Raw genomic sequence first — 25,208 nt, forward strand, 5'->3', positions numbered from 1 at the left:
AAGCATCCGAATCAAGTGAAATTTACACCATGAGTTTTCAGCGATGAGATATGCAACTGATTAGAATTTCAGCGCAGACGCACATCACGCGCGCCTGTGGCGCCACCTCATAGCGCCATTTAAGGCTTGGCGATTTCGACGAGTGTACGTTCGGCACGTGTGTTTACCTTGTGGTTGTTTCACAAGACGATCAGTTATGCCTCGTAGACAACAGCGAACATCTTTTGATCAAGTATCCGAGTTCGACAGAGGAAGGATAGTGGCTTACCGATATTGTGGATTATCATACAGAGAAATCGCTAGTCGTGTTGGACGAAACCAAACAACTGTAATGAGGATATGTGACTGTTGGATGCAGGAGGGTACGACGGGCCGACGTGGTCGATCGCATTCACCTCGGTGCACCACTGCACGTGATGATAGGCAAATTGTGCGCATGGCAGTGACGGATCGCTCAGTGACATCCCGAACCATGGCACAGCACATTGCGTCTGTAACGCATCATCCAGTGTCTGCGCGTACCATTCGACGCCGTTTACAGCAGAGTGGTCTGTCCGCAAGACGTCCATTGCTTCGTCTACCATTGACGCAGAAACACAGACGTTTCCGTCGCCAATGGTGTGATGACAGACGGATGTGGACGGCAGAATGGAATGACGTTGTGTTTACTGACGAGGCACGCTTCTGTCTGCAGCACCACGATGGTCGGATTCGAGTGTGGAGACACCGTGGAGAGAGGATGCTGGACAGCTGCATTATGCACCGCCACACTGGTCTTGCACCGGGTATTATGGTATGGGGCGGTATTGGATATTACTCTCGCACGCCTCTAGTACGCACTGCCGGTACTTTAAATAGCCGGTGCTACATATCCGAGGTGCTGGAGCCAGTTGTCCTTCCTTACCTTCAGGGCTCGGCCACAGCCATATTTCAACGGGATAATGCGCGACCACACGTGGCACGCATTGTCCAAAGGTTCTTCGTCAATAACCAGATTGAATTGCTTCCCTGTCCGGCTCGCTCTCCGGATCTTTCGCCGATAGAAAACATGTGGTCCATGGTTGCTCAACGAGTGACCCAGATTACATCCCCAGCTGCCACACCAGATGATCTTTGGCAACGTGTGGAAGCTGCTTGGGCTGCTGTACCCCAGGAACACATCCAACGTCTCTTTGACTCAATGCCGAGACGTGTGGCAGCGGTGTTCTCCAACAATGGCGGCTACTCTGGCTACTGATTCTGGCAGGAACCACATGTCACAGACGTCTGTAAACGTAATCATTTGATACTTGGTCAACATGTTATCTACAAAATAAATTTTGTTGTGCTACCTCTTGTCTTTCTTGGTGTTGCATTTACGGTGGCCAGCAGTGTATATAAATTTTGGATTAGATTTCAAACAAATGAAATACAGACCAAGTACATTCATGAACCCAGGGGAAAGGGCAGAATTACGCACGAACTCGGGATTGTTTAGGAATATAACCCATAGGCAACAATTTTGAATTCATAACACTTCATTACGATATTTTACATCAAATAAATAGCTGTAACCAAAAAACATTAATTACAAAGGCTGTTCAAACGGACACAAGAAACCCCCAGGCCCCACATTATGCCAACAGCGGCGGTCTCTCGTGTCATGAACACACTGATTGCAAGTTGGTAAAGAAAATTTCTAAAACAAAAAACGAGCATACAAGTAACTTCAAGAATAACGATTTCACAACACCACAACCCGCCACGACCTCGGATTGTGAAACACAATGGCAGTAACTATGACTAAATTATTACAAAATATTTTTTATAAAAAAGAAGATTTTAAAACCCAAATTTAAAATAAATATACACGGCATCAGTTGACAGCGTTGAAAAATTACTCAGCAGTTAACTTTACTGGAAAGAAGGCAGCACTCTATAGCAATAGCCGTCTAGTAACAAAGCTGATGGACCAATCATTGCAAATCTAAGTTAATTTAACAAGTGTTTCGATAAATTTTTCCTGCTTGAGATAATTGAATGCTGCTTGAGGTAATTAAATGGAAATCACACAGAATCTTTAAAAGGAGCTTTAAGAAACATACGAAAGCAAAAGATTTTTTTTTGCAACAAATAAACTGACATACCAAATTCAAATAAGACTAATAAAGCTCAGTGCTGTTAGGAGTAGGTCAAAATACAGTAAACAATTGAAGCACAGGCAATGAACAAAGCTTTGCAGGCTTGCAGATACTGACCCATATCACGCCGAAGCAAAGCTCAATTCTATTCAGCGACGCAGAACAACTTTACACCTGCGAACAATGCCTTCCGAATGTGGCAGCAAGTGAAGGCGCTTAGGACTGAGTGTATCCAGTTCAGCGAGCTGCCGTAAGCGGCCGCCCAGTACGGTTGCTGCGACCAACTCACCCCGCTGCAAAGAGGAACTTTCGTCATGTCGAATGTCTCTCCATTCAAGCCCGTACGCGGCGGCTTCACAACTCGTCCCAACACCGCTCGGCATCCACTGCTGTCTGCTACACATTTTAAAGTGTACTTCGACACCACATCCCCTCGTAACTGATGTAAACTCAGCTTCGACGAAGCGCTGCAATCCGCTCGGTGGTAAACCGCCAATTCACTTGCCCGTTCACAGCCCTCTCCAGAGGTCCGCGCTTTCCTCCTACACGTTGCGGCGCTGCATGTTCGCCACCGAGCAATGAGCAATACATCGCTGGCCGATAGAAAGAATCTCTCCAGTGGCCTGTGGATCGTCCCATTGTGAAACGCTGTGATAGTATGTTGTATATCATTACTAGCAGAAGTTTCATTCTATACTTCCGTAATATGTGACATGAAAGCTAACCTTTACATGTCATCAGTTGTTTTCCGAAGTCACTTTTAATTACTTATATAGCTGGATCCAGAAAAGTTAGCATTAACTAACTAGTGAAGTGTTCTCCTACTCGAATTAACTCTTCGCACATATCTGGTTGTCATAGGACGCTCTTTTCGTGACGACTCACAGGTAAGGGCAGATCGCAAATATCTGCTTATGGATTCACAGTGATACGCTATTAACGACCACAGAAACGTCACACTGAATATTCACGAAGCATACTTTTTTTGTTGTGTCATCAGTCTTCTGACTGGTTTGATGCAGCCAGCCACGAATGCCTCATACATACGTAATGCCTATGAATTTTAATTCGTGGGGGCATGTTCCGACTATGCAACTAAATGAAAGGCAGTTTGTTTATTTCCATACGCATTTCGCTTCTTTCATTTGGGAAGCATCTTCTGTAGCCTGTAATACATGTTTCTTTTTATATACACAGTAAATGTATCACGTAGTAGCTACAACACGTTACTACGTTACATTTTGTCATGACAATAAAAATCAGGAGAAAAACATGACAAAATGTAACATATTGTAACTACTAAGCAATACATTTACACTGAAGAGCCAAAGACACTAGTACACCTACTTTATATCGTGTAGGACCCTCGCGAACACGCTGTAGAGCTGGCGAAAAGACAGTCCTAATAGAAAAAATTAAACAACAACAAAAAATTAGTAAAATTAATATAAGTAAAAGATCGATATGGGAAGAGAGGGCAATTTGCGTAGTGGCCGAAAGTGTCTGTTATGCTACTTTAAATTCAAATTTTATTACGTAGAATTTAGGGTATGCCGAACACAGAATTTTCCTTATGAACCAATCGATTTCGAACAGATTGGTAGCAGTCGATCTCAGATTTATAAGAAGAGCGTAGGGTTGAACAGAATTCTTTCACATCACATCATTTCCACGAAGCAACTGCTAGATATCCCCATGGGGTGACAGTTTGTTACAGACAGCAGTCCCGAGATCAATATATGTTATTAACTATTCATGTTAACTGCTGATACAGTCCTACTAATTCCTTAAAAGAAACATCTGTAAAATAACGAAGGCAAACACATTACAGTGCATACATTGTGTATCAAGCAACTTTTAACTGTACAGAAGCACTTATCGAGTTTTAAGGTCAGCAGTATTAAGACAATAAACGTAAGCGACTTCAGAATTTTGGAATGTGCAAGAAAACTGTAATTTGATTTCATATAAAATTTCGAATGTAAACAAACCTGTTGGTCGGGCACATGACGAATGCTGCATTATATCACTGAACATTTGTGCTGTGCATATAAAAGCGAAAAAAATAAGCAACAAACTACAGAAAAAAGTGCATCTAACTATTAGACATAAGTACACAATTCGGGAAACGTAGCTAAACGAATTATTTTGCGCAGGGGAACTCCAGTGTTCAAAATGTAGCCAACAAAAATAATGACGAAGATATAAAAGTATCACGTAAACTGAAACTCCAAAATGCTTCTTGGCATAAAGCTATACAAAAAGTGGTTCGTTTGTTAAATTAATTAATTTTCGATGAAACGAATTTCTTTGTCTGTAAATCTACTGACAATTTTACATAGAGCTATTATTAGGAATTAAGGACGCAAATACTACATCATACTTCGACTACGACAAATCAGTTAGTTCCTGCTCACACTCAGACTTTGGTTCGAGTAAAACCGCTACATTCACAAAAAAAGTTGACTGGAGATGCCAAACGTTCTAAGTACCATATCTCAAATTTGTCATGAGAATCAATAAGCGATGTACGTGTTTTTGTCCTTAAATTGCATTCAAGAAAACTGGAAGTATTCTGATGCAAAAGAATTATGCTGCTCATCTCATCACTGGGAGAACCTACATAAATTAGAAATAATTTATTAAGAACGTTCTGTGTGCCATACCAGTGAAATGACTGATTATAAGTGTCAATAAGGAAGTTTTTGTTTTAACTTCCATTAACACTGTGGTAGTGTTTTATTTGTGATAATATAAGTAGAGAAATACTGCAGTAATGTTTGAACTAGAACTGCAGTCAGCAAACCTTTTTCGTATCTCTTTAGTTCTTTACAGTGTAATTAAATTTAAGAAAAATCTCAGTAGTGACTTCTATTTTTTACACTTGTCGTTTCTTGGAATCAGGTGTTACAAAGTATATAGTACACTTCCCTGCAGTGTTCAAGAAATGGCAACATTAACAGGTCTTTATGTTCTGCAGCTGCTAAACATGCCTGGTCTTTCACATTAAGTACGGCATGGCTTACATAAGCCACGGTCTTTCCTCTTTTGCATGTACTATTTCTTCATTCTTCTGTTTCAGAAAATGCATTTTTTTAATAGCCGTTTGAGATGGTTGAGTAATACACTGTGATCATACTACAGGGTTATTACAAATGATTGAAGCGATTTCACAGCTCTACAATAACTTTATTATTTGAGATATTTTCACAATGCTTTGCACACACATACAAAAACTCAAAAAGTTTTTTTAGGCATTCACAAATGTTTGATATGTGCCCCTTTAGTGATTTGGCGGACATCAAGCCGATAATCAAGTTCCTCCCACACTCGGCGCAGCATGTCCCCATCAATGAGTTCGAAAGCATCGTTGATGCGAGCTCGCAGTTCTGGCACGTTTCTTGGTAGAGGAGGTTTAAGCACTCAATCTTTCACATAACCCCACAGAAAGAAATCGCATGGGGTTAAGTCGGGAGAGCGTGGAGGCCATGACATGAATTGCTGATCATGATCTCCACCACGACCGATCCATCGGTTTTCCAATCTCCTGTTTAAGAAATGCCGAACATCATGATGGAAGTGCAGTGGAGCACCATCCTGTTGAAAGATGAAGTCGGCGCTGTCGGTCTCCAGTTGTGGCATGAGCCAATTTTCCAGCATGTCCAGATACACGTGTCCTGTAACGTTTTTTTCGCAGAAGAAAAAGGGGCCGTAAACTTTAAACCGTGAGATTGCACAAAACACGTTAACTTTTGGTGAATTGCGAATTTGCTGCACGAATGCGTGAGGATTCTCTACCGCCCAGATTCGCACATTGTGTCTGTTCACTTCACCATTAAGAAAAAATGTTGCTTCATCACTGAAAACAAGTTTCGCACTGAACGCATCCTCTTCCATGAGCTGTTGCAACCGCGCCGAAAATTCAAAGCGTTTGACTTTGTCATCGTGTGTCAGGGCTTGTAGCAATTGTAAACGGTAAGGCTTCTGCTTTAGCCTTTTCCGTAAGATTTTCCAAACCGTCGGCCGTGGTACGTTTAGCTCCCTGCTTGCTTTATTCGACTTCCGCGGGCTACGCGTGAAACTAGCCCGCACGCGTTCAACCGTTTCTTCGCTCACTGCAGGCCGACCCGTTGATTTCCCCTTACAGAGACATCCAGAAGCTTTAAACTGCGCATACCATCGCCGAATGGAGTTAGCAGTTGGTGGATCGTTGTTGAACTTCGTCCTGAAGTGTCGTTGCACTGTTATGACTGACTGATGTGAGTGCATTTCAAGCACGACATACGCTTTCTCGGCTCCTGTCGCCATTTTATCTCACTGCGCTCTCGAGCGCTCTGGTGGCAGAAACCTGAAGTGCGGCTTCAGCCGAACAAAACTTTATGAGTTTTTCTACGTATCTGTAGTGTTTCGTGACCATATGTCAATGAACGGAGCTACAGTGAATTTATGAAATCGCTTCAATCATTTGTAATAGCCCTGTACATTTGGAGATTTTACACGTCTGTACTGACGTCTTAGTAGTACGTTTATAATCAAAGAAGTCAGTTGTAGGCAGTGGAATTCCATGGAATGAGATCATACCCTTAGCTGACCCAGTCTTTTGTAGATCGTGTGGAATCACGGTCTTCTCTGCCTTTCCTTTTCTCTATAATTGCAAAATCTCTGTCGCAGCTCAAAAAGCTGTACTCGCTCACCAGAAGCTTGTGTTGTCTTGAAACCATCCCAGACCAAACGGGAGACGTAGGTGAATGGCATTTCGGACTCCAGAGGTAAGCGCTGCATGGCACAAAGATGATGGGCCTTCTAGTAATGATTGCGTAAAAAATTTTCTCCATCTACATCTACATACTTACTCTGCGATTCACAATTAAGTGCCTGGCAGAGGGTTCATCGAACCATTTTCATACTACTTCTCTACCATTCCACTCTCGAATGGCGTGTGGGAAAAAGGAACACCTAAATCTACCCGTTCGAGCTCTGAGTTCTCTTATTTTATTATGATGGTCATTTCTCCCTACGTAGGTGGGTGTCAACAAAATATTTACGCAAACGTGAGAGAAAGTTGGTGACTGAAATTTCGTAACCAGATCTCGCCGCAAAGAAAACCGCCTTTGTTTCAGTGACTACCACCCCAACTCGCGTATCATATCAGTGACGCTCTCACCCCTATTGCCCGATAACACGAAACGAGCTGCAATTCTTTGCACGTTTTCTATGTTCTCCGTCAATCCTACCTGATAAGAATCGCACACCGCGCAGCAATATTCCAGCAGAGGACGGACAAGTGTAATGTAGGCTGTCTCTTTAGTCGGTTTGTCGCATCTTCTAAGTGTTCTGCCAGCAAAGCGCAATCTTTGTTTCGCCTTCCTCACAATATTATCTATGTGGTCTTTCCAATTTAAGTTGCTCGTAATTGTAATTCCTAGATATTTAGTCGAATTGACAGCCCTTAGATTTGTGCAATTTATCGTATACCCAAAATTTATCGGATTTATTTTAGTACCCATGTGGATGACCTCGCACTATTATTTGTTTAATGCCAATTGCCACTTTTCACACCATAAAGAAATTCTCTCTAGATCATTTTGTGATTGGAATTGATCGTCTGATGATTTTACTAGACGGTAAATTACAGCGTCATCTGCTAACAATCTAAGAGGGCTACTCAGATTATCACCTAGACCATTTATGTAAATCAGGAACAGCAGAGGGTCTGTGACACTACCTTGCGGAACGCCAGATATCACTTCTCTTCTCCCCCATCATTTACCGTCTGTCACTACGAACTGTGACCATGATTTACCTTCTATCACTACGAACTGTGACCTCTCTGAGAGGAAATCACGAATCCAGTCACACAACTGAGACGATACTCCATATGCACGCAATTTGATTAATAGTTGCTTGTGAGGAACGGTATCAAAAGCCTTCTGGAAATCTAGGAATATGGAATCGATCTGACGTCCCCTGTCGACAGCACTCATTACTTCATGCGAATAAAGAGCTAGCTGTGTTGCAAAAGAGCAATATTTTCTGAATCCGTGTTGGTTATGTATCAGTAAGTCATTTTCTTCAAGATGATTCATAATGTTCGAGTACAGTATACGCTCCAAAATCCTACTGCAGCCGGCCGCGGTGGCCGTGCGGTTCTAGGCGCTGCAGTCCGGAACCGCGGGACTGCTACGGTCGCAAGTTCGAATCCCGCCTCGGGCATGGATGTGTGTGATGTCCTTAGGTTAGTTAGGTTTAAGTAGTTCTAAGTTCTAGGGGACTGATGACGTAAGATGTTAAGTCCCATAGTGCTCAGAGCCATTTGAACCTACTGCAAATTGAGGTCAGTGATATGGGTCTGTAATTCAATGGGTTACTCCTATTTCCCTTCTTGATTATTGGTGTGAGCTGTGCTACTTTCCAGTCTTTAGGAACAGACCTTTCGTCAAGTGAAGTGTTTTATAGATTGCTAAGAAAGCCACTATTGTGTCTGCATACTCTGAAAGAAACCTAATTGGTATACCATCATAACCGGAAGACTTGCCTTTCTTAAGTGATTTGAGTTGTTTCACAACACCTAAGATATCTGCTTTTATGTCACTCATGCTAACAGCTGTCCTGGTTTGGAATTCTGGAATATTTACATCGTCTTCTTTCGTGAAGTAATTACGGACAACTGTATTTAGTAACTCCGCTTTAGTGGCACCATCACCGGTAACATTTCCATTGCTATCACGCAGTGACCTAATTGACTGTTTTTGCCACTGGTGTACTTTACATACGACCAGAATCGCTATGGGTTTTCTACCGTATTTTTAGACAATGTTTCATTGTGGAAACTATTAAAAGCATCTCCCTTTGACGTCCGCACTAAATTTTGAGCATCCGTGAAACTTAGCCAGTCTTGGGGATTTTGCATTCTTCTGAATTTGGCATGCTTTTTTCGTTGCTTCTGGAACGGTGTTCTGACGTGTTTTTTGTATCATGGTGGATCAGTCCCGTCTATTATTAACTTACGCGGTATCAACCTATCTATTTCTGTCATTAATGTCTATGCTAAAGTTAAGTCTGCAGCCACAGAAAACACAAGGTCCGTCGACAAGTGCAGTAGCTGCAATGTTTTTGACAGCATTCTTCTTCTTGTCTGCAGCAGATGTGGAGAATTCTATGTTTTCAATTGTTTTGTAGACTGTTTTTCTGGCACCACCAGTCACCAACAAATTTTATACATTCACATACTCCTTTACCTTTAATCCAAATAAATACACACTCATTAACAGATACTTTTCTCTTACTACGTGTATACAAAAACAAAGAAGACATAGACATATAAGCTGATTTTCCAAAATCTTTATTAGCAAGTTCTGCTATATGGTACGTACGATAGGCAATAATGTCTCTATCAACAAAACTTTCAAGTCTTCGAATTTGAGCCATATCTGGTCTACATTTATATAATTAGCTTGGAAGAAATAGATACTCTCTCTTAGGAAGGCATCAAGCGAATTTTTATCTGCTGTTTTAAATAGATATATTTTGCATGATCTGACACTTGAAGGAAGTCTAGTAATATGCACCAGAGTTCAGAGAACACAGTAGCACTGAAAACGTGTTTTGTGAAAAAAATGGCACTTAAAACTATTAACATTTTCACCCTTAAGGTGTCTGACAATTCCAGATTTATCAGAAATGAAATTCACCACTCAGCGGCAAGATGATACGTGTCGCGGTGTTCGGAGGATGAAATGCGTCCGGAGCTTGTGAGACGTAGCTCAGATGCGAATGCGGCAGATGGCTCTGTGGGTGGAACGCGCTGCGCCGAGCCCGCGCCGCCTGTCGGCTTGCCTCCCTAAAGCCCCCCACCCAGCCGGCTCACAGGTAAAGCCGATCTGCTGAGGCGGCGGCATCGCCAGCAAGGCGACACTCACGTACTGGCACAGACAAGCAACACGACACCATCCCACCCAACACCCACTCCCCGCATAATTTGGAGCCCACGAGCTGTTCTGTAACATGGCGTGTGTAATTCAGATTTTCTTTATAGCAATACGAAAAGGAATGAAAGGTTATAAATCTTGCTTGTAATGTGCGTGGCAGATGGTTCTTCCCATTGTACCACTTTTTAGGACTCTTCCCCGTTCCTTTCGCATATGGAGGGCAGGAATATAGATTGCTTAAACGCATCTGTGCTCGATGTAATTACACTACTGGCCATTAAAATTGCTACACCAAGAAGACGACGTGCTGCAGACGCAATGTTTAACCGACAGGAATAAGATGCTGTGATATGCAAATGATTACCTTTTCAGAGCATTCACACAAGGTTGGCGCCGGTGGTGACACCTACAACGTGCTGGCATGAGGAAAGTTTCCAACCGATTTCTCGTACACAAACAGCAGTTGACTGGTGAAACGTTGTTGTGACGCCTCGTGTAAGGAGGAGAAATGCGTACCATCACGTTTCCGACTTCGATATCGGTCGGATTGTAGCCTATCGCGATTGCGGGTTATCGTGTCCCGACATTGCTGCTCGCGTTGTTCGAGATCCAATGACTGTTAGCAGAATATGGATTCGGTGGGTTCAGGAGGGTAATACGGAACGCCGTGCTGGATCCCAACGGCCTCGTATTTCTAGCAGTCGAGATTACAGGCATCTTATCCGCATGGCTGTAACGGATCGTGCAGCCACGTCTCGATCCTTCAGTGAACAGATGTGGACGTTTGCAAGGCAACAACCATCAGCACGAACAGCTCGACGACGTTTGCAGCAGCATGGACTATCAGCTCGTAGACTATGGCTGGGGTTACCCTTTACGCTGCATCACAGACAGGAGCGCCTGCGATGGTGTACTCAACGACGAACCTGGGAGCACGAAAGGCAAAACGTTATTTTTTCGGATGAATCCAAGTTCTGTTTACAACATCATGATGGTCCCATCAGTGTTTGGCAACATCGCGGTGAACGCACATTGGAAGCGTGTATTCGTCATCACCATACTGGCGTATCAGTCGGCGTGATGGTATGGGGTGCCATTGGTCACACGTCTCGGTCACCTCTTGTTCGCATTGACGGCACTTTGAACAGTGGACGTTTCATTTCAGATGTGTTACGACCCGTCGCTCTACCCTTCATTCGATCCCTGCGAAACCCTACATATCAGCAGGATAATGCACGGCCGCGTGTTGCAGGTTCTGTACGGGCGTTTCTGGATACAGAAAATGTTCGACTGCTGCCCTGGCCAGCACATTCTCCAGATCTCTCACCAATTGAAAACGTCTTGTCAATGGTGGCCGAGCAACTGGCCCGCCACAATACGCTAGTCACTACTCTTGATGAACTGAGGTATCGTGTTGAAGGTGCATGGGCAGCTGTACCTGTACACGCCATCCAAGCTGTGTTTGACTCGATGCCCAGGCGTATCAAGGCCGTTACTACGGCCAGAGGTGGTTGTTCTGGGTACTGATTTCTCAGGATCTATGCACCTAAATCGCGGGAAAATGTAATCACATGCCAGTTCTAGTATAATATATTTGTCCAATGAATATCCGTTTATCATCTGCATTTCTTCTTGGTGTACCAATTTTAATGGCCAGTAGTGTATTATAAGGTAGCTCTCTTAAAATTCGGACAGGAGAAATGAACAATAATAATTTTGGTGTTTCAGTATAATTGCAGTAGTCAGTTTTCCAATTGGTGTCCAGAAAGAATGTAGGACACTAATCGATAACACATTTATAGACAGTGCTCTGACCGAAACAACTCAATTGCGTATGGACTATGTAATCATGATGCACAGTTAATGGAAATAAACAGTGTGGCAAGTTACTGGAGGTACGTTCATACAAAGCAGTGAGGCTTATTAATGAAAACTGGATAGAATGTTTTAAAAGTAAGTTCTTTTTTTTTGTCATCAGCCTACTGACTGGTTTGATGCGGCCCGCCACGAATCCCTTTCCTGTGCTAACCTCTTCATCTCAGAGTAGCACTTGCAACCTACGTCCTCAATTATTTGCTTGACGTATTCCAATCTCTGTCTTCCTCTACAGTTTTTGCCCTCTACAGCTCCCTCTAGTACCATGGAAGTCATTCCCTCATGTCTTAGCAGATGTCCTATCATCCTGTCCCTTCTCCTTACCAGTGTTTTCCACATACTCCTTTCCTCTCCGATTCTGCATAGAACCTCCTCATTCCTTACCTTATCAGTCCACCTAATTTTCAACATTCGTCTATAGCACCACATCTCAAATGCTTCGATTCTCTTCTGTTCCGGTTTTCCCACAGTCCATGTTTCACTACCATACAATGCTGTACTCCAGACGTACATCCTCAGAAATTTCTTCCTCAAATTAAGGCCAGTATTTGATATTAGTAGACTTCTCTTGGCCAGAAATGCCTTTTTTGCCATAGCGAGTCCGCTTTTGATGTCCTCCTTGCTCCGTCCGTCATTGGTTATTTTACTGCCTAGATAACAGAATTCCTTAACTTCATTGATTTCGTGACCATCAATCCTGATGTTAAGTTTCTCGCTCTTCTCATTTCTACTACTTCTCATTACCTTTTCTTTCTCCGATTTACTCTCAAACCATACTGTGTACTCATTAGACTGTTCATTCCGTTCAGCAGATCATTTAATTCTTCTTCACTTTCACTCAGGATAGCAATGTCATCAGCGAATCGTATCATTGATATCCTTCCACCTTGTATTTTAATTTCACTCCTGAACCTTTCTTTTATTTCCATCATTGCTTCCTCGATGTACAGGTTGAAGAGTAGGGGCGAAAGGCTACAGCCTTGTCTTGCACCCTTCTTAATACGAGCACTTCGTTCTTGATCGTCCACTCTTATTATTCCCTCTTGATTGTTGTACATATTGTATATGACCCGTCTCTCCCTACAGCTTACCCCTACTTTTTTAAGAATCTCGAACAGCTTGCACCATTTTATATTGTCGAACGCTTTTTCCAGGTCGACAAATCCTATGAAAGTGTCTTGATTTTTCTTTAGCCTTGCTTCCATTATTAGCCGTAACGTCAGAATTGCCTCTCTCGTCCCTTTACTTTTCCTAAAGCCAAACTGGTCGTCACCTAGCGCATTGGCAATTTTTTTTCCATTCTTCTGTATATTATTCTTGTAAGCAGCTTCGATGCATGAGCTGTTAAACTGATTGTGCGATAATTCTCGCACTTGTCAGCTCTTGCCGTTTTCGGAATTGTGTGGATGATGCTTTTCCGAAAGTCAGATGGTATATCGCAGACTCATATATTCTACACACCAACGTGAATAGTCGTTTTGTTGCCACTTCCCCCAATGATTTTAGAAATTCTGATGGAATGTTATCTATCCCTTCTATCTTATTTGACCGTAAGTCCAAAGCTCTTTTAAATTCCGATTCTAATACTGGATCCCCTATCTCTTCTAAATCGACTCCTGTTTCTTCTTCTATCACATCAGACAAATCTTCACCCTCATAGAGGCTTTCAGAGTATTCTTTCCACCTATCTGCTCTCTCCTCTGCATTTAACAGTGGAATTCCCGCTGCACTCTTAATGTTACCACCGTTGCTTTTAATGTCACCAAAGGTTGTTTTGACTTTCCTGTATGCTGAGTCTGTCCTTCCGACAATCATATCTTTTTCGATGTCTTCACATTTTTCCTGCAACCATTTCGTCTTAGCTTCCCTGAACTTCCTATTTATTTCATTCCTCAGCGACTTGTATTTCTGTATTCCTGATTTTCCCGGAACATGTTTCTACTTCCTCCTTTCATCAATCAACTGAAGTATTTCTTCTGTTACCCATGGTTTCTTCGCAGCTACCTTCTTTGTACCTATGTTTTCCTTCCCAACTTCTGTGATGGCCCTTTTTAGAGATGTCCATTCCTCTTCAACTGTACTGCCTACTGCGCTATTCCTTATTGCTGTATCTATAGCGTTAGAGAACTTCAAACGTATCTCGTCATTCCTTAGTAAAAAGTAAGTTATGAAGGCTGTTATGTATGAGGTTCATGTAGAAAGAGATAGTGTCAAATTCTGTTTATTCTACGTTAAATTTGTGCCAGTATTTGACAGTTGCTTTCCTAAAACAACTATCCAGAAGATCTACTAAAAAACAAATAAGCCACAGTTTTCTCTTCGTATAACTGCTAATCTTAATAGCAATCAAATTTATCTCCTTACACAGTTCGCATACGTTCATTTGGTGTCTTCTGGAATAATTTTCTGTAGTAATTCATCACTTAGAAAGTATTGATTGCACCAAAGCGAACATTAAAAATGTGTGTTCATCCACGGACATAATGTAGATACCTCTTGAAGAGCTAGACATTTCAGCTGAGCTGTCACAATACTCACATTATCTGAAGAAATTGCTCATAAATAATCCACCATTATTTGAGAAAAATGGTGATGCTTGTGCCCCACACGCTAGCTGGAAATATGCAGTTTTAGTACCTATTATTACAGCCGTCAGTGGCCCAGAAAGGAGTTCAGTGTACAGTGACAAAAACTTTTTATGATTTGAGCAATATCATAAAATGTCTGACACATAGCAAAACAAGTTGTAACTTAAAATCCTTTCCCCCAGATAACACCGTCCATTTCATTGACCAATATCTACTTAAAAACTGGTATCCAGTAAAAACACTGGTTTTTAAGTAGAGTCGCATGAGTAGGACTAAAATAGTGTGTTCATTAATGTTAACACTAATCACGTATATCTATATCCTGCAAACTGATCGGTTGTGCATTATTTCGATAAAAGAATCGTTCAAATGATCTATGAAACATGTAGCTAATAAACTTGATTGGACTTACTGCGTTGTTGAAGACTAGTTAGCCTAATGTTTGCTGCTGCTGCTGCTACTACTACTACTACTACTACTACTACTACTACTATAATCTCCGCCACCACGTGATCGTTTCTGGAAGATTGAACCCTGATATCGCTTTCTAAAATTGGATGAAAGCTCGAAGAAATTATATGAATACCACGTTTTTGTAGCACACGCAAATGTTTAAAATAATTTCTTAGCTTGACGTAGGTTCCCAAACCCACTCACAGAGTCCTGAATATTTGTGATTGTGAATGAGTTCTTAATAGTCATGAAAATTCTTGCAAGATGTGGTGTCACCGCCAGACACCACACTTGCTAGGTGGTAGCTTTAAATCGGCCGCGGTCCATTAGTACATGTCGGACCCGCGTGTCGCCACTGTCAGTCATTGCAGACCTAGCGCCACCACATGGCAGGTCTAGAAAAACGGACTAGCACTCGCCCCAGTTGTACGACGACTTTGCCAGCGACTACACTGACGAATCCTTTCTCTCATTTGCCGAGAGACAGTTAGAATAGCCTTCAGCTAAGTCCATGACTACGACCTAGCAAGGCGCCATTAACCCTATCTGGAGAGAGTCTAATTTGTATCGTCAATAGCGATGTACCACAATGATGGAATAAAGATAAGTATTATACAAGCTACGTACTTTTCTTAATAGCATTCATTACTTATCCTGTTCCAGACTTCACGCCAGTCGGTGTGAGTTGACGCGTGCCCTTTCGGTAACCTCACCCTGTGTGTAGACTGTCTTGTCTAGACACAACACAAGATTCAGAACATAAACAAGGAGCGCATGCTATGCACTGTTTGGTTATAGTTAAACTTTCTCTACTTGAACCAGCGTAGATGGAAAACTATGTACGGTATATGTACCCAACTTTATTTGTATGATGTTCAGACTGTCCGCTGCAGAATTCGAGTTGTTGGTAGTGCTAGTGTCATGACTTGCCGTTAGGCGTCGGTACCGGTACGGCGACCTAGGGTGAAATACAAGCATCAGTGTGCATTACAGTTGCAGGCGGTCAGCATGGGTCTGCGTAAGGTGAGCAGGGCTTTACTCGTAAAGTGGTTTTATCGAAGGAACAGCAACAATGCTGCTGCTCTTGGCGAATATCGACGCATTAAAGGAATACGGAGGGGTCCTCTTTCATGACCATGCTTGAATAATGTGATTCGAAAGTTCGATTTAACTGGCGTTACTCCTGATACGTCTAGATACGACCCTGTCAGGTCTGTCACACGTACGTAAGCATCCTGTCTGATCACCTGCATCCATTCATAACCATTGCTCATTCCAACGGACTCGGGCAATTCCAGCAGGACAATGCGACACCCCACACGTCCAGAATTGCTACAGAGTGGCTCCAGGAACACTCTTCTGAGTTTGAACACTTCCGCTGGCCAACAAACTCCCCAGACATGAACATTACTGAGCATATGTGGTATGTCTTGCAACGTGCTGTTCAGAAGAGATCTGCACCGGCTCATACTCTTACGGATTTAAGGGCAGCGGTGCAGGATTCATGGTGTCAATTCCCTCCAGCACTACTTCAGACATTAGTCGAGTCCACGCGGCATCGTGCTGCGACACTTCCGCGTGCTCGAGGGGGCCCCACACGATATTATGCAGATGTACAAGTTTCTTTGGCTCTTCAGTATAAATTTGCTGAAACTAATAATAAATATAAGTATCAAGTGCGAACTGGGCAATAAAACTTCTGTTTTGGAAGCTTTTCTACAGTTATGTATTTCATGAGCCCCACGGCTTTAGTTACAAATCTTCCAAGTATTTTCACTGCTATTGAATCGATGCTAAAAGGACAGCACATTGTGAGGTAGCTAGTTTTGTCTACATGCCAGTAGACGCCATTGCTTTACTGTTGTAGAGCGCAACTTCCTTCCCTGCCAAATGGAGCTTGCGATCCTTGTATTGTATTGTATGTTAACCGGGGACCTAGAAACGACGGAGAGACTCCGTCCCCGCCGCAGCCGCAGTGGTCCACAACCCCACGACGTGTACCGCAGTCCACTTCACCCCCCGCCGCCCCACACCGAACCCAGGTTATTGTGCGGTTCGGCCCCCGGTGGACCCCCCAGGGAACGTCTCACACCAGACGAGTGTAACCCCTATGTTTGCGTGGTAGAGTAATGGTGGTGTACGCGTACGTGGAGAACTTGTTTGCGCAGCAATCGCCGACATAGTGTAACGGAGGCGGAATAAGGGGAACCAGCCCGCATTCGGCGAGGCAGATGGAAAACCGCCTAAAAGCCATCCACAGACTCGCCGGGTCACCGCCGGGGACCAGGCGCTCCTTCCCGCCCGGAAAACAGGGCGTGCTTTGCGATCCTTGCAACGCTCTTACGACGCCCCTCGACCGTGTTGTTGCAGGAACGAGCGGCAGCCGGCAGACTACTCGTCCGCCCTACGTGAGTTCCGGTGGCGGCGGCGGCGGCGGCACCAGCGGTGGTGGTAGCGGCGTCGGCGGCGGGGGTGGAGGCGGAGGAGGCGGCGGGAGCGGCGTGGTGTACGAGGAGCCGCGCCCTGTGCGGCCCTCCGCCGGCGCCGACCCGCTGAACAACGAGGGCGGCCGCTACACCACGCCGCGCAGGCCCACAGACCCGTACGGCAACCGGCGCCCAGTGGAGCCCGACCCGTGAGTCGCTCGCCCACTTATGCCCGTTTTACACCAGCGAGTACCTGATAGAAATTCACTGAAGGAAAAAAAGATCAAAAAAAAATTATCCCAGTGAAATGAATACCCTTAGCTGCATACAAGCGTTGATGTAAGTCAACGGGGACAGTTCAAAATATGTACCCCGACAGGGACTCGAACCCGGGACCTCCTGCTTACATGGAGGAAGTTCTATCCATCAATCTTTTTTTTTTTCCGTTGAGATTGGTCGTTGCCGGCTTCACGTGACATCCGTTAAAGTTCGTTTGTTGATCCTTCCACTCAGTTTTTTTATTACAGAGGCCAACCAACAACAATCAGAGCCACCGAGAACACAGAGGATAGTGCGACTGCAGGGACTTATCTCTGGTACGCCTCCCGTGAGATACACATTTGCAACTTATTGTCCCGCACTATATTCATAGTGCCCCTGCCCATCATACTCATTACTCGCGGCTTTACCGCCGATTCCCGTAAGAGTTCGGGCACTGTTTGTGTATCCGCACAGAAGGAGATGGTCAAACGGCCGGTGCGCCTTAACTATATAGCCTTAACTATACCGAGTGATCAAAAAGTCAGTATAAATTTGAAAACTGAATAAATCACGGAATAATGTAGATAGAGAGGTACAAATTGACACACATGCTTGAAATGACATGAGGTTTTATTAGAACCAAAAAAATACAAAAGTTCAAAAAATGTCCGACAGACGGCGCTTCATCTTATCAGAATAGCAATAATTAGCATAACAAAGTAAGACAAAGCAAAGATGATGTTCTTTACAGGAAATGCTCAATATGTCCACCATCATTCATCAACAATAGCTGTAGTCGAGGAATAATGTTGTGAACAGCATTGTGAAGCATGTGCGGAGTTATGGTGAGGCATTGGCGTCGCGTATTGTCTTTCAGCATCCCTAGAGATGTCGGTCTATCACGATACACTTGCGACTTCAGGTAACCCCAAAGCCAATAATCGCACGGACTGAGATCTGGGGACCTGGGAGGCCAAGCATGACGAAAGTGGCGGCTGAGCACACGATCATCACCAAACGACGCGCGAAAGAGATCTTTCACGCGTCTAACAATTTGGGGTGGAGCGCCATCCTGCATAAACATCGTACGTTCCAGCAGGTGTTTATCAGCCAGGCTGTGGATGATGCGATTCTGTAACATATCGGCGTACCTCTCACCCGTCACGGTAGCAGTTACAAAACCAGAATCACGCATTTCCTAGAAGAAAAGAGGCCCGATAACGGTAGATGTGGTAAATCCAAACCATACCGTGACATTCTCCTCGTGCAATGGAGTTTCCACGACAGTTCTAGGATTTTCGGTAGCCCAAATTCTGCAGCTGTGGGCGTTGACAGACCCTCGGAGCGTGAAATGAGTTTCGTCGGTCCACAACACGTTACTCAACCAATCGTCATCTTCCGCCATCTTTTGAAACGCCCACACCGCAAATGCCCTCCGCTTCACTAAATCGCCAGGTAACAGTTCATGATGTCGATGTACGGATAGCATCGGAGGGTACGCCCCAGTGCCAACCAAACAGTAGTGTATGGAATGCCGGTGCGACGTGCGACTGCACGAGCGCCGACTTCCCGGTGCATAGACGAACCCGCTACAGTCTCCATTTCTTCCTGAACTGTCTCAGCAGCATTATGCCTTGTGCTCGGTCGGCCACTACGGTGTCTGTCGTCAAAACAACCCGTGGCTTCGAACTTCGAAATCATTCTCGCCACAGCTGCATTTGTCAACGGACCTTTACCTGTTCGAATCCCCTTCCTATGACGATAGGATCGTAACGCTGAACTACCACATTCCCCATAATACAGCTTCACAAAAAGCGCTTTTTCAAGTAACGTCAACATGCTGCGACTGTGGGCAAATCTGATTCTCTCTCTCTCATTACAGCTCCTTTTATACAGGATTGTCACGCACATCACTGACGTTTTGCTGTCCAGCGTCATCTGTCGGACATTTTGTGAACTTTGTTTTTTTTTGTTCTAATTTTAACCCCATGTCATTCCAAGCATGTGCGTCAATTTTTACCTCTCTATCTACATTATTCCGTGGTTTATTAAGTTTTAAAATTTGTCCGACAATAAGTTGCGGGAGAATAAGTTGCGAATGTGGGTTTCACGGGAGGCGTGCGAGAGGTAAGTCACTGCAGTGGCACTATCCTCCGTGTCTTCGATGGCTCAGATGGATGCCGGCACGGTAGCTCAGCGTGTTCGGTCAAAGGGGTAGTTGCCCTCTGTAATAAAAAAAACTGAGTTAATGGATCAACGACGAACTGAAACGGATGTCTTGCGATATCCGCCCCTAGCAGATGAAACGAACAAAATGAGATTACAAAAAAAAAAAAAAAGATGGATAGAGCGTCTGCCATGTAAGCAGGAGATCCCCGGTTCGAGTTACGGTGGAGGCTCACATTTTGAACTGTCCCCGTTGACTTATATCAACGCCTGTATGCAGCTAAGGGTATTAGTTTCATTGTGATTTCATTCTAACGAGCTGCATATATAAAAAATAATTAATGTAAGTAATTAAATTTTGGGAATACATTGCAAAATTACAAGTTAATCTAAGGGCGAGATAAACCATAGCAGATGTGAAATGCTGGTAAATTAATAAACAGTGTAACCGCCAGAATGTTGAATGCAGGCATGCAACCGTGCATCCATTGTGTTGCACTGGTGTCGGATGTCTGTCAGTGCGATAGAGTTCCGTACCTGTTGCACTTGTCGGTAAATACAGGAACGGCCAATTCTGTTTGTGGATCACGCTGACGGCCGGGGTGGCCGAGCGCTTCTAGGCGCTACAGTCTGGAACCGCGCGACCGCTACGGTCGCAGGTTCGAATTCTGCCTCGGGTTTGGACGTGTTTGATGTCCTTAGGCTAGTTAGGTTTAAGTAGTTCTAAGTTCTAGGGGACTGATGACCTCAGATGTTAAGTCCCATAGTGCTCAGAGCCATTTGAAGCAATTTTTGAGAAATACGATATTGCAGTGCCTGTGTTATACTGATTACGATGCGAAGTTCATTTGTCCAAAGTGTAATATCGTCGTTCAAATTGAGTGAAGCATTCATAATGGCGTCTTTGTCGCCTTAAAGGCATTCTTAACTACCATTGATCGCGACATCCAATACAAAAGGTAACTAGCGCTCACGACCGCTACAGCGTGTATTTAAAGCAAACCTGATACACTTCCTCTTGAGATTGGCGCGAAATTTGAATAGACATCTTTCGTTTATGTCGCACAAATCCTTGGTGTTGCGATTATTTGTTCTTTTTTGCCTTCAATGAAGAATACAGTAATACTCCGACTAACATTTTACGTAAATCCGCAGTGAAGCGATTCCTCTGAGCCCCACACACGCCCTCTCCCCCCACTCCGCCCACACAGTGTTCGGCTAACGACGGGTTCTGCCGTGTTTCGTGCAGAATTTTTTTATCCACGGAGCTGGCCTGATTGATATATTCTATCTATTTCATCCAAAACTAACCACAACTGAATCATTTGCATCAAACAGGAACGAAAATAGTTATCGTTGGAATGCAAACATAAGAAATTTTTGCCGAAGCTGGACTCAAAACCGGATTTACGCGAGCGATCACTTTAACCGCTCTGCACGACGCATAACCAAACCCAAACTTCCATATGTCGTCGTTCCTGCGTCACAACCTGTACTTCTTCACGCATTTTGTAATTTCCTTATAGGAGAGGACACTTTAATTGGAAGTCGCTGCCCGGTACCGGGGGATAAATACGATAACCCAGAGTTCGTGTGTTGTTAAGAAGAACGATGCTACTTTCCTTCTTAACAACACAGGCACTGCAGTATCTTTAATACTTTCAAAGACTTTGATGGGAAAATTAAAATTTGTGAATTGGCATAGAAGTTTGATCTACTGGAATCAACAGTCACAACAATAAAAAAGGTAAAGAAAAAATCTCGAAGCTGTGGAAGGTGCTCGATCTTAGAATCCAAGTAATATTCATGGCCTTACCACTTGGATGGAAACAGTGTTAAAATAACGCCGTGATAATCAAGTAAGGGTGAAAAATTGTCCTGTTGATTAGGACACGATGTGCTCTCAAGTTAAGTTGCAATTCCAGATGCAGAAAGAAAAAGCTGGAAAGGCGGGCAAAGATTAAATGATTAACGCCAGTAACGGTTGGTTTGGCCGATTCAAAACCTGTTGTAATTGGCATAGTATCGCAGAAAGTAGAGAGGCAGCAAGCACTGCTAGAGACATCTTCTGAAAGAAGATTCCCAAAAGAACTTTTGTTGTGCGTGAAGAGAGAACTTTTCTATGTTTTAAAGCCGCCAAAAATCTTTTGATAGTGATGATTGACGCGAGTGCTACAGGTGATCGAAAATTAAAACCTCTCTTAGTTTACTGCTCACGAAGTCCAAGAGCTTGGGAAAAGAATCTATAGTTGGACTGCCCGTGATTTGGAAGCCGAATGCTAAAGCTTCTCTTTTTGACGACTGGTTTGCTCATCGCTTCATACCTGAAATCGAACGTTAATGCCAACAAGTACAAGCTAAACTGAAGTTATTAATCGACAACGCATCAGGTCATCCTCTATTTATACTAATTAATTTTGATCCACGTGAGAATGTTGTATTTTTGCCACCGAATACAACCAGCTTGCTTCAACCGATGGACCAGCGAGTCATTGAAATATTTAAAGCTTATTACACAAGGCGATCGTATGCACACGTACGTGAAGCTATGAGGCAAAACAACGAGCTCTCCGTTAAAGTCTGTTGGAAGCAGTTCAATGTTTCAGATGCTGTGAGAATGTAGAACAGTCTTGGAATGAAATTACACAAGTCCGGAAAAAAAACTGTGTCCTTTTTTTGCCACTGAAACCCAGGGTGGAATCAGCACCATATCATGATCGAATTGATAACGTGATTGAAGAACTTGTCGATCTTACCAAACAGTTAAACTTAAACATGCATGTTGATGACGTTCAAGAACTGCAGGATTTACACAATCAGGATCTGACGATTGATGTGCTTACAGAAATGAGTGAGCAAAAGCAAAACACTGAACAACCTGATCCTTTAGACCCAGTTCAATCAGAAGATCAAATGACGGTTACAAGACATAAGGCCTCAGTCTCATTGAAAAAGGGTAACAAATTTAGAAAAATTAGACACCAACGAAATTCACACTTCTGCTACAGAACGGGGAATAAAAGACTGATTAGCGTCCAACGGCGAAATTCTGCACGAGAAGAAAAAAAATTGATTCTTCAGACGACATTGCTAGATTTTATGAAGGCTTCGATGTAACAATAACTGCGATTTACATAGTTGAAATGCATGACACTGTACTGGTCTGTAATTCGATGTACTGTTGAACATTTTATTAAACATGTTTCTTCTAACTTACATTTTTCTCTGTAGTCTCTGGTCCCAATTGAACATAATTTGTACGTTTTTTATACACTCCTGGAAATTGAAATAAGAACACCGTGAATTCATTGTCCCAGGAAGGGGAAACTTTATTGACACATTCCTGGGGTCAGATACATCACATGATCACACTGACAGAATCACAGGCACATAGACACAGGCAACAGAGCATGCACAATGTCGGCGCTAGTACAGTGTATATCCACCTTTCGCAGCAATGCAGGCTGCTATTCTCCCATGGAGACGATCGTAGAGATGCTGGATGTAGTCCTGTGGAACGGCTTGCCACGCCATTTCCACCTGGCGCCTCAGTTGGACCAGCGTTCGTGCTGGACGTGCAGACCGCGTAAGACGACGCTTCATCCAGTCCCAAACATGCTCAATGGGGGACCGATCCGGAGATCTTGCTGGCCAGGGTAGTTGACTTACACCTTCTAGAGCACGTTGGGTGGCACGGGATACATGCGGACGTGCATTGTCCTGTTGGAACAGCAAGTTCCCTTGCCGGTCTAGGAATGGTAGAACGATGGGTTCGATGACGGTTTGGATGTACCGTGCACTACTCAGTGTCCCCTCGACGATCACCAGTGGTGTACGGCCAGTGTAGGAGATCGCTCCCCACACCATGATGCCGGGTGTTGGGCCTGTGTGCCTCGGTCGTATGCAGTCCTGATTGTGGCGCTCACCTGCACGGCGCCAAACACGCATACGACCATCATTGGCACCAAGGCAGAAGCGACTCTCATCGCTGAAGACGACACGTCTCCATTCGTCCCTCCATTCACGCCTGTCGCGACACCACTGGAGGCGGGCTGCACGATGTTGGGGCGTGAGCGGAAGACGGCCTAACGGTGTGCGGGACCGTAGCCCAGCTTCATGGAGACGGTTGCGAATGGTCCTCGCCGATACCCCAGGAGCAACAGTGTCCCTAATTTGCTGGGAAGTGGCGGTGCGGTCCCCTACGGCACTGCGTAGGATCCTACGGTCTTGGCGTGCATCCGTGCGTCGCTGCGGTCCGGTCCTAGGTCGACGGGCACGTGCACCTTCCGCCGACCACTGGCGACAACATCGATGTACTGTGGAGACCTCACGCCCCACGTGTTGAGCAGTTCGGCGGTACGTCCACCCGGCCTCCCGCATGCCCACTATACGCCCTCGCTCAAAGTCCGTCAACTGGACATACGGTTCACGTCCACGCTGTCGCGTCATGCTACCAGTGTTAAAGACTGCGATGGAGCTCCGTATGCCACGGCAAACTGGCTGACACTGACGGCGGCGGTGCACAAATGCTGCGCAGCTAGCGCCATTCGACGGCCAACACCGCGGTTCCTGGTGTGTCCGCTGTGCCGTGCGTGTGATCATTGCTTGTACAGCCCTCTCGCAGTGTCCGGAGCAAGTGTGGTGGGTCTGACACACCGGTGTCAATGTGTTCTTTTTTGCATTTCCAGGAGTGTATGTAAGTATGGACCCCAACCTAGCGAGAATTTGGTTTACACGGTTATCATTCGGCCCCACTTACTGCGTAAGTCCGGAGTATTACTGCACTCGTTGTGGGGGAGCGCCACGTGCTTGCGCGTAAACCAGGAGTCGACCACGACGTGAGTGGCTCTGTGGTGTCACTTATCAATGGCTGCGTCGAGAGTGGAGTTCTAAAATCTTAGCACGTTGACATCCGTACTGAGATTTGTTTCTCGCTGTGGGGCGTGCCCGCATATTCACGCTTTACCTCATCCGCCGGTGCTGCTTCTCCTGTTTCTCGCCGTCAGGCGATCGTATATAAGCGCCACAAAAATGGCTCTGAGCACTATGGGACTTAACGTCTGAGGTCATCAGTCCCCTAGAACTTAGAACTACTTTAACCTAACTAACCTAAGGACATCACACACCCATGCCCGAGACAGGATTCGAACCTGCGACAGTAGCGGTCACGCGGTTCCAGACTGTAGCGCCGAGAACCGCTCGACCACTTCGGCAGGCTAAGCGCCACAAGCGAATACTTTAATATACAGGGTGATTCAAAAAGAATACCACAACTTTAAAAATGTGTATTTAATGAAAGAAACATAATATAACCTTCTGTTATACATCATTACAAAGATTATTTAAAAAGGTTTTTTTTTCACTCAAAAACAAGTTCAGAGATGTTCAATA

At 44.3% G+C, this 25,208-nt stretch overlaps 1 protein-coding gene across 2 annotated transcripts in view; it reads left to right on the forward strand.

The window, feature by feature from the left end:
* The window catches only part of LOC126100850 (serine proteinase stubble-like), a 363,522-nt gene that overhangs the window by 218,246 nt on the left and 120,068 nt on the right, over nucleotides 1-25,208 (forward strand). For both annotated transcript variants that reach the window (XM_049911517.1, XM_049911518.1), the window contains exon 4: nucleotides 17,335-17,599. In XM_049911517.1, the coding sequence (XP_049767474.1) occupies nucleotides 17,335-17,599 (265 nt within the window). The remainder of the gene's footprint in view (nucleotides 1-17,334; nucleotides 17,600-25,208) is intronic.

The sequence above is a fragment of the Schistocerca cancellata genome, chromosome 9 (genome assembly GCF_023864275.1).
Source record: "Schistocerca cancellata isolate TAMUIC-IGC-003103 chromosome 9, iqSchCanc2.1, whole genome shotgun sequence".
Lineage (NCBI taxonomy): Eukaryota > Metazoa > Arthropoda > Insecta > Orthoptera > Acrididae > Schistocerca > Schistocerca cancellata.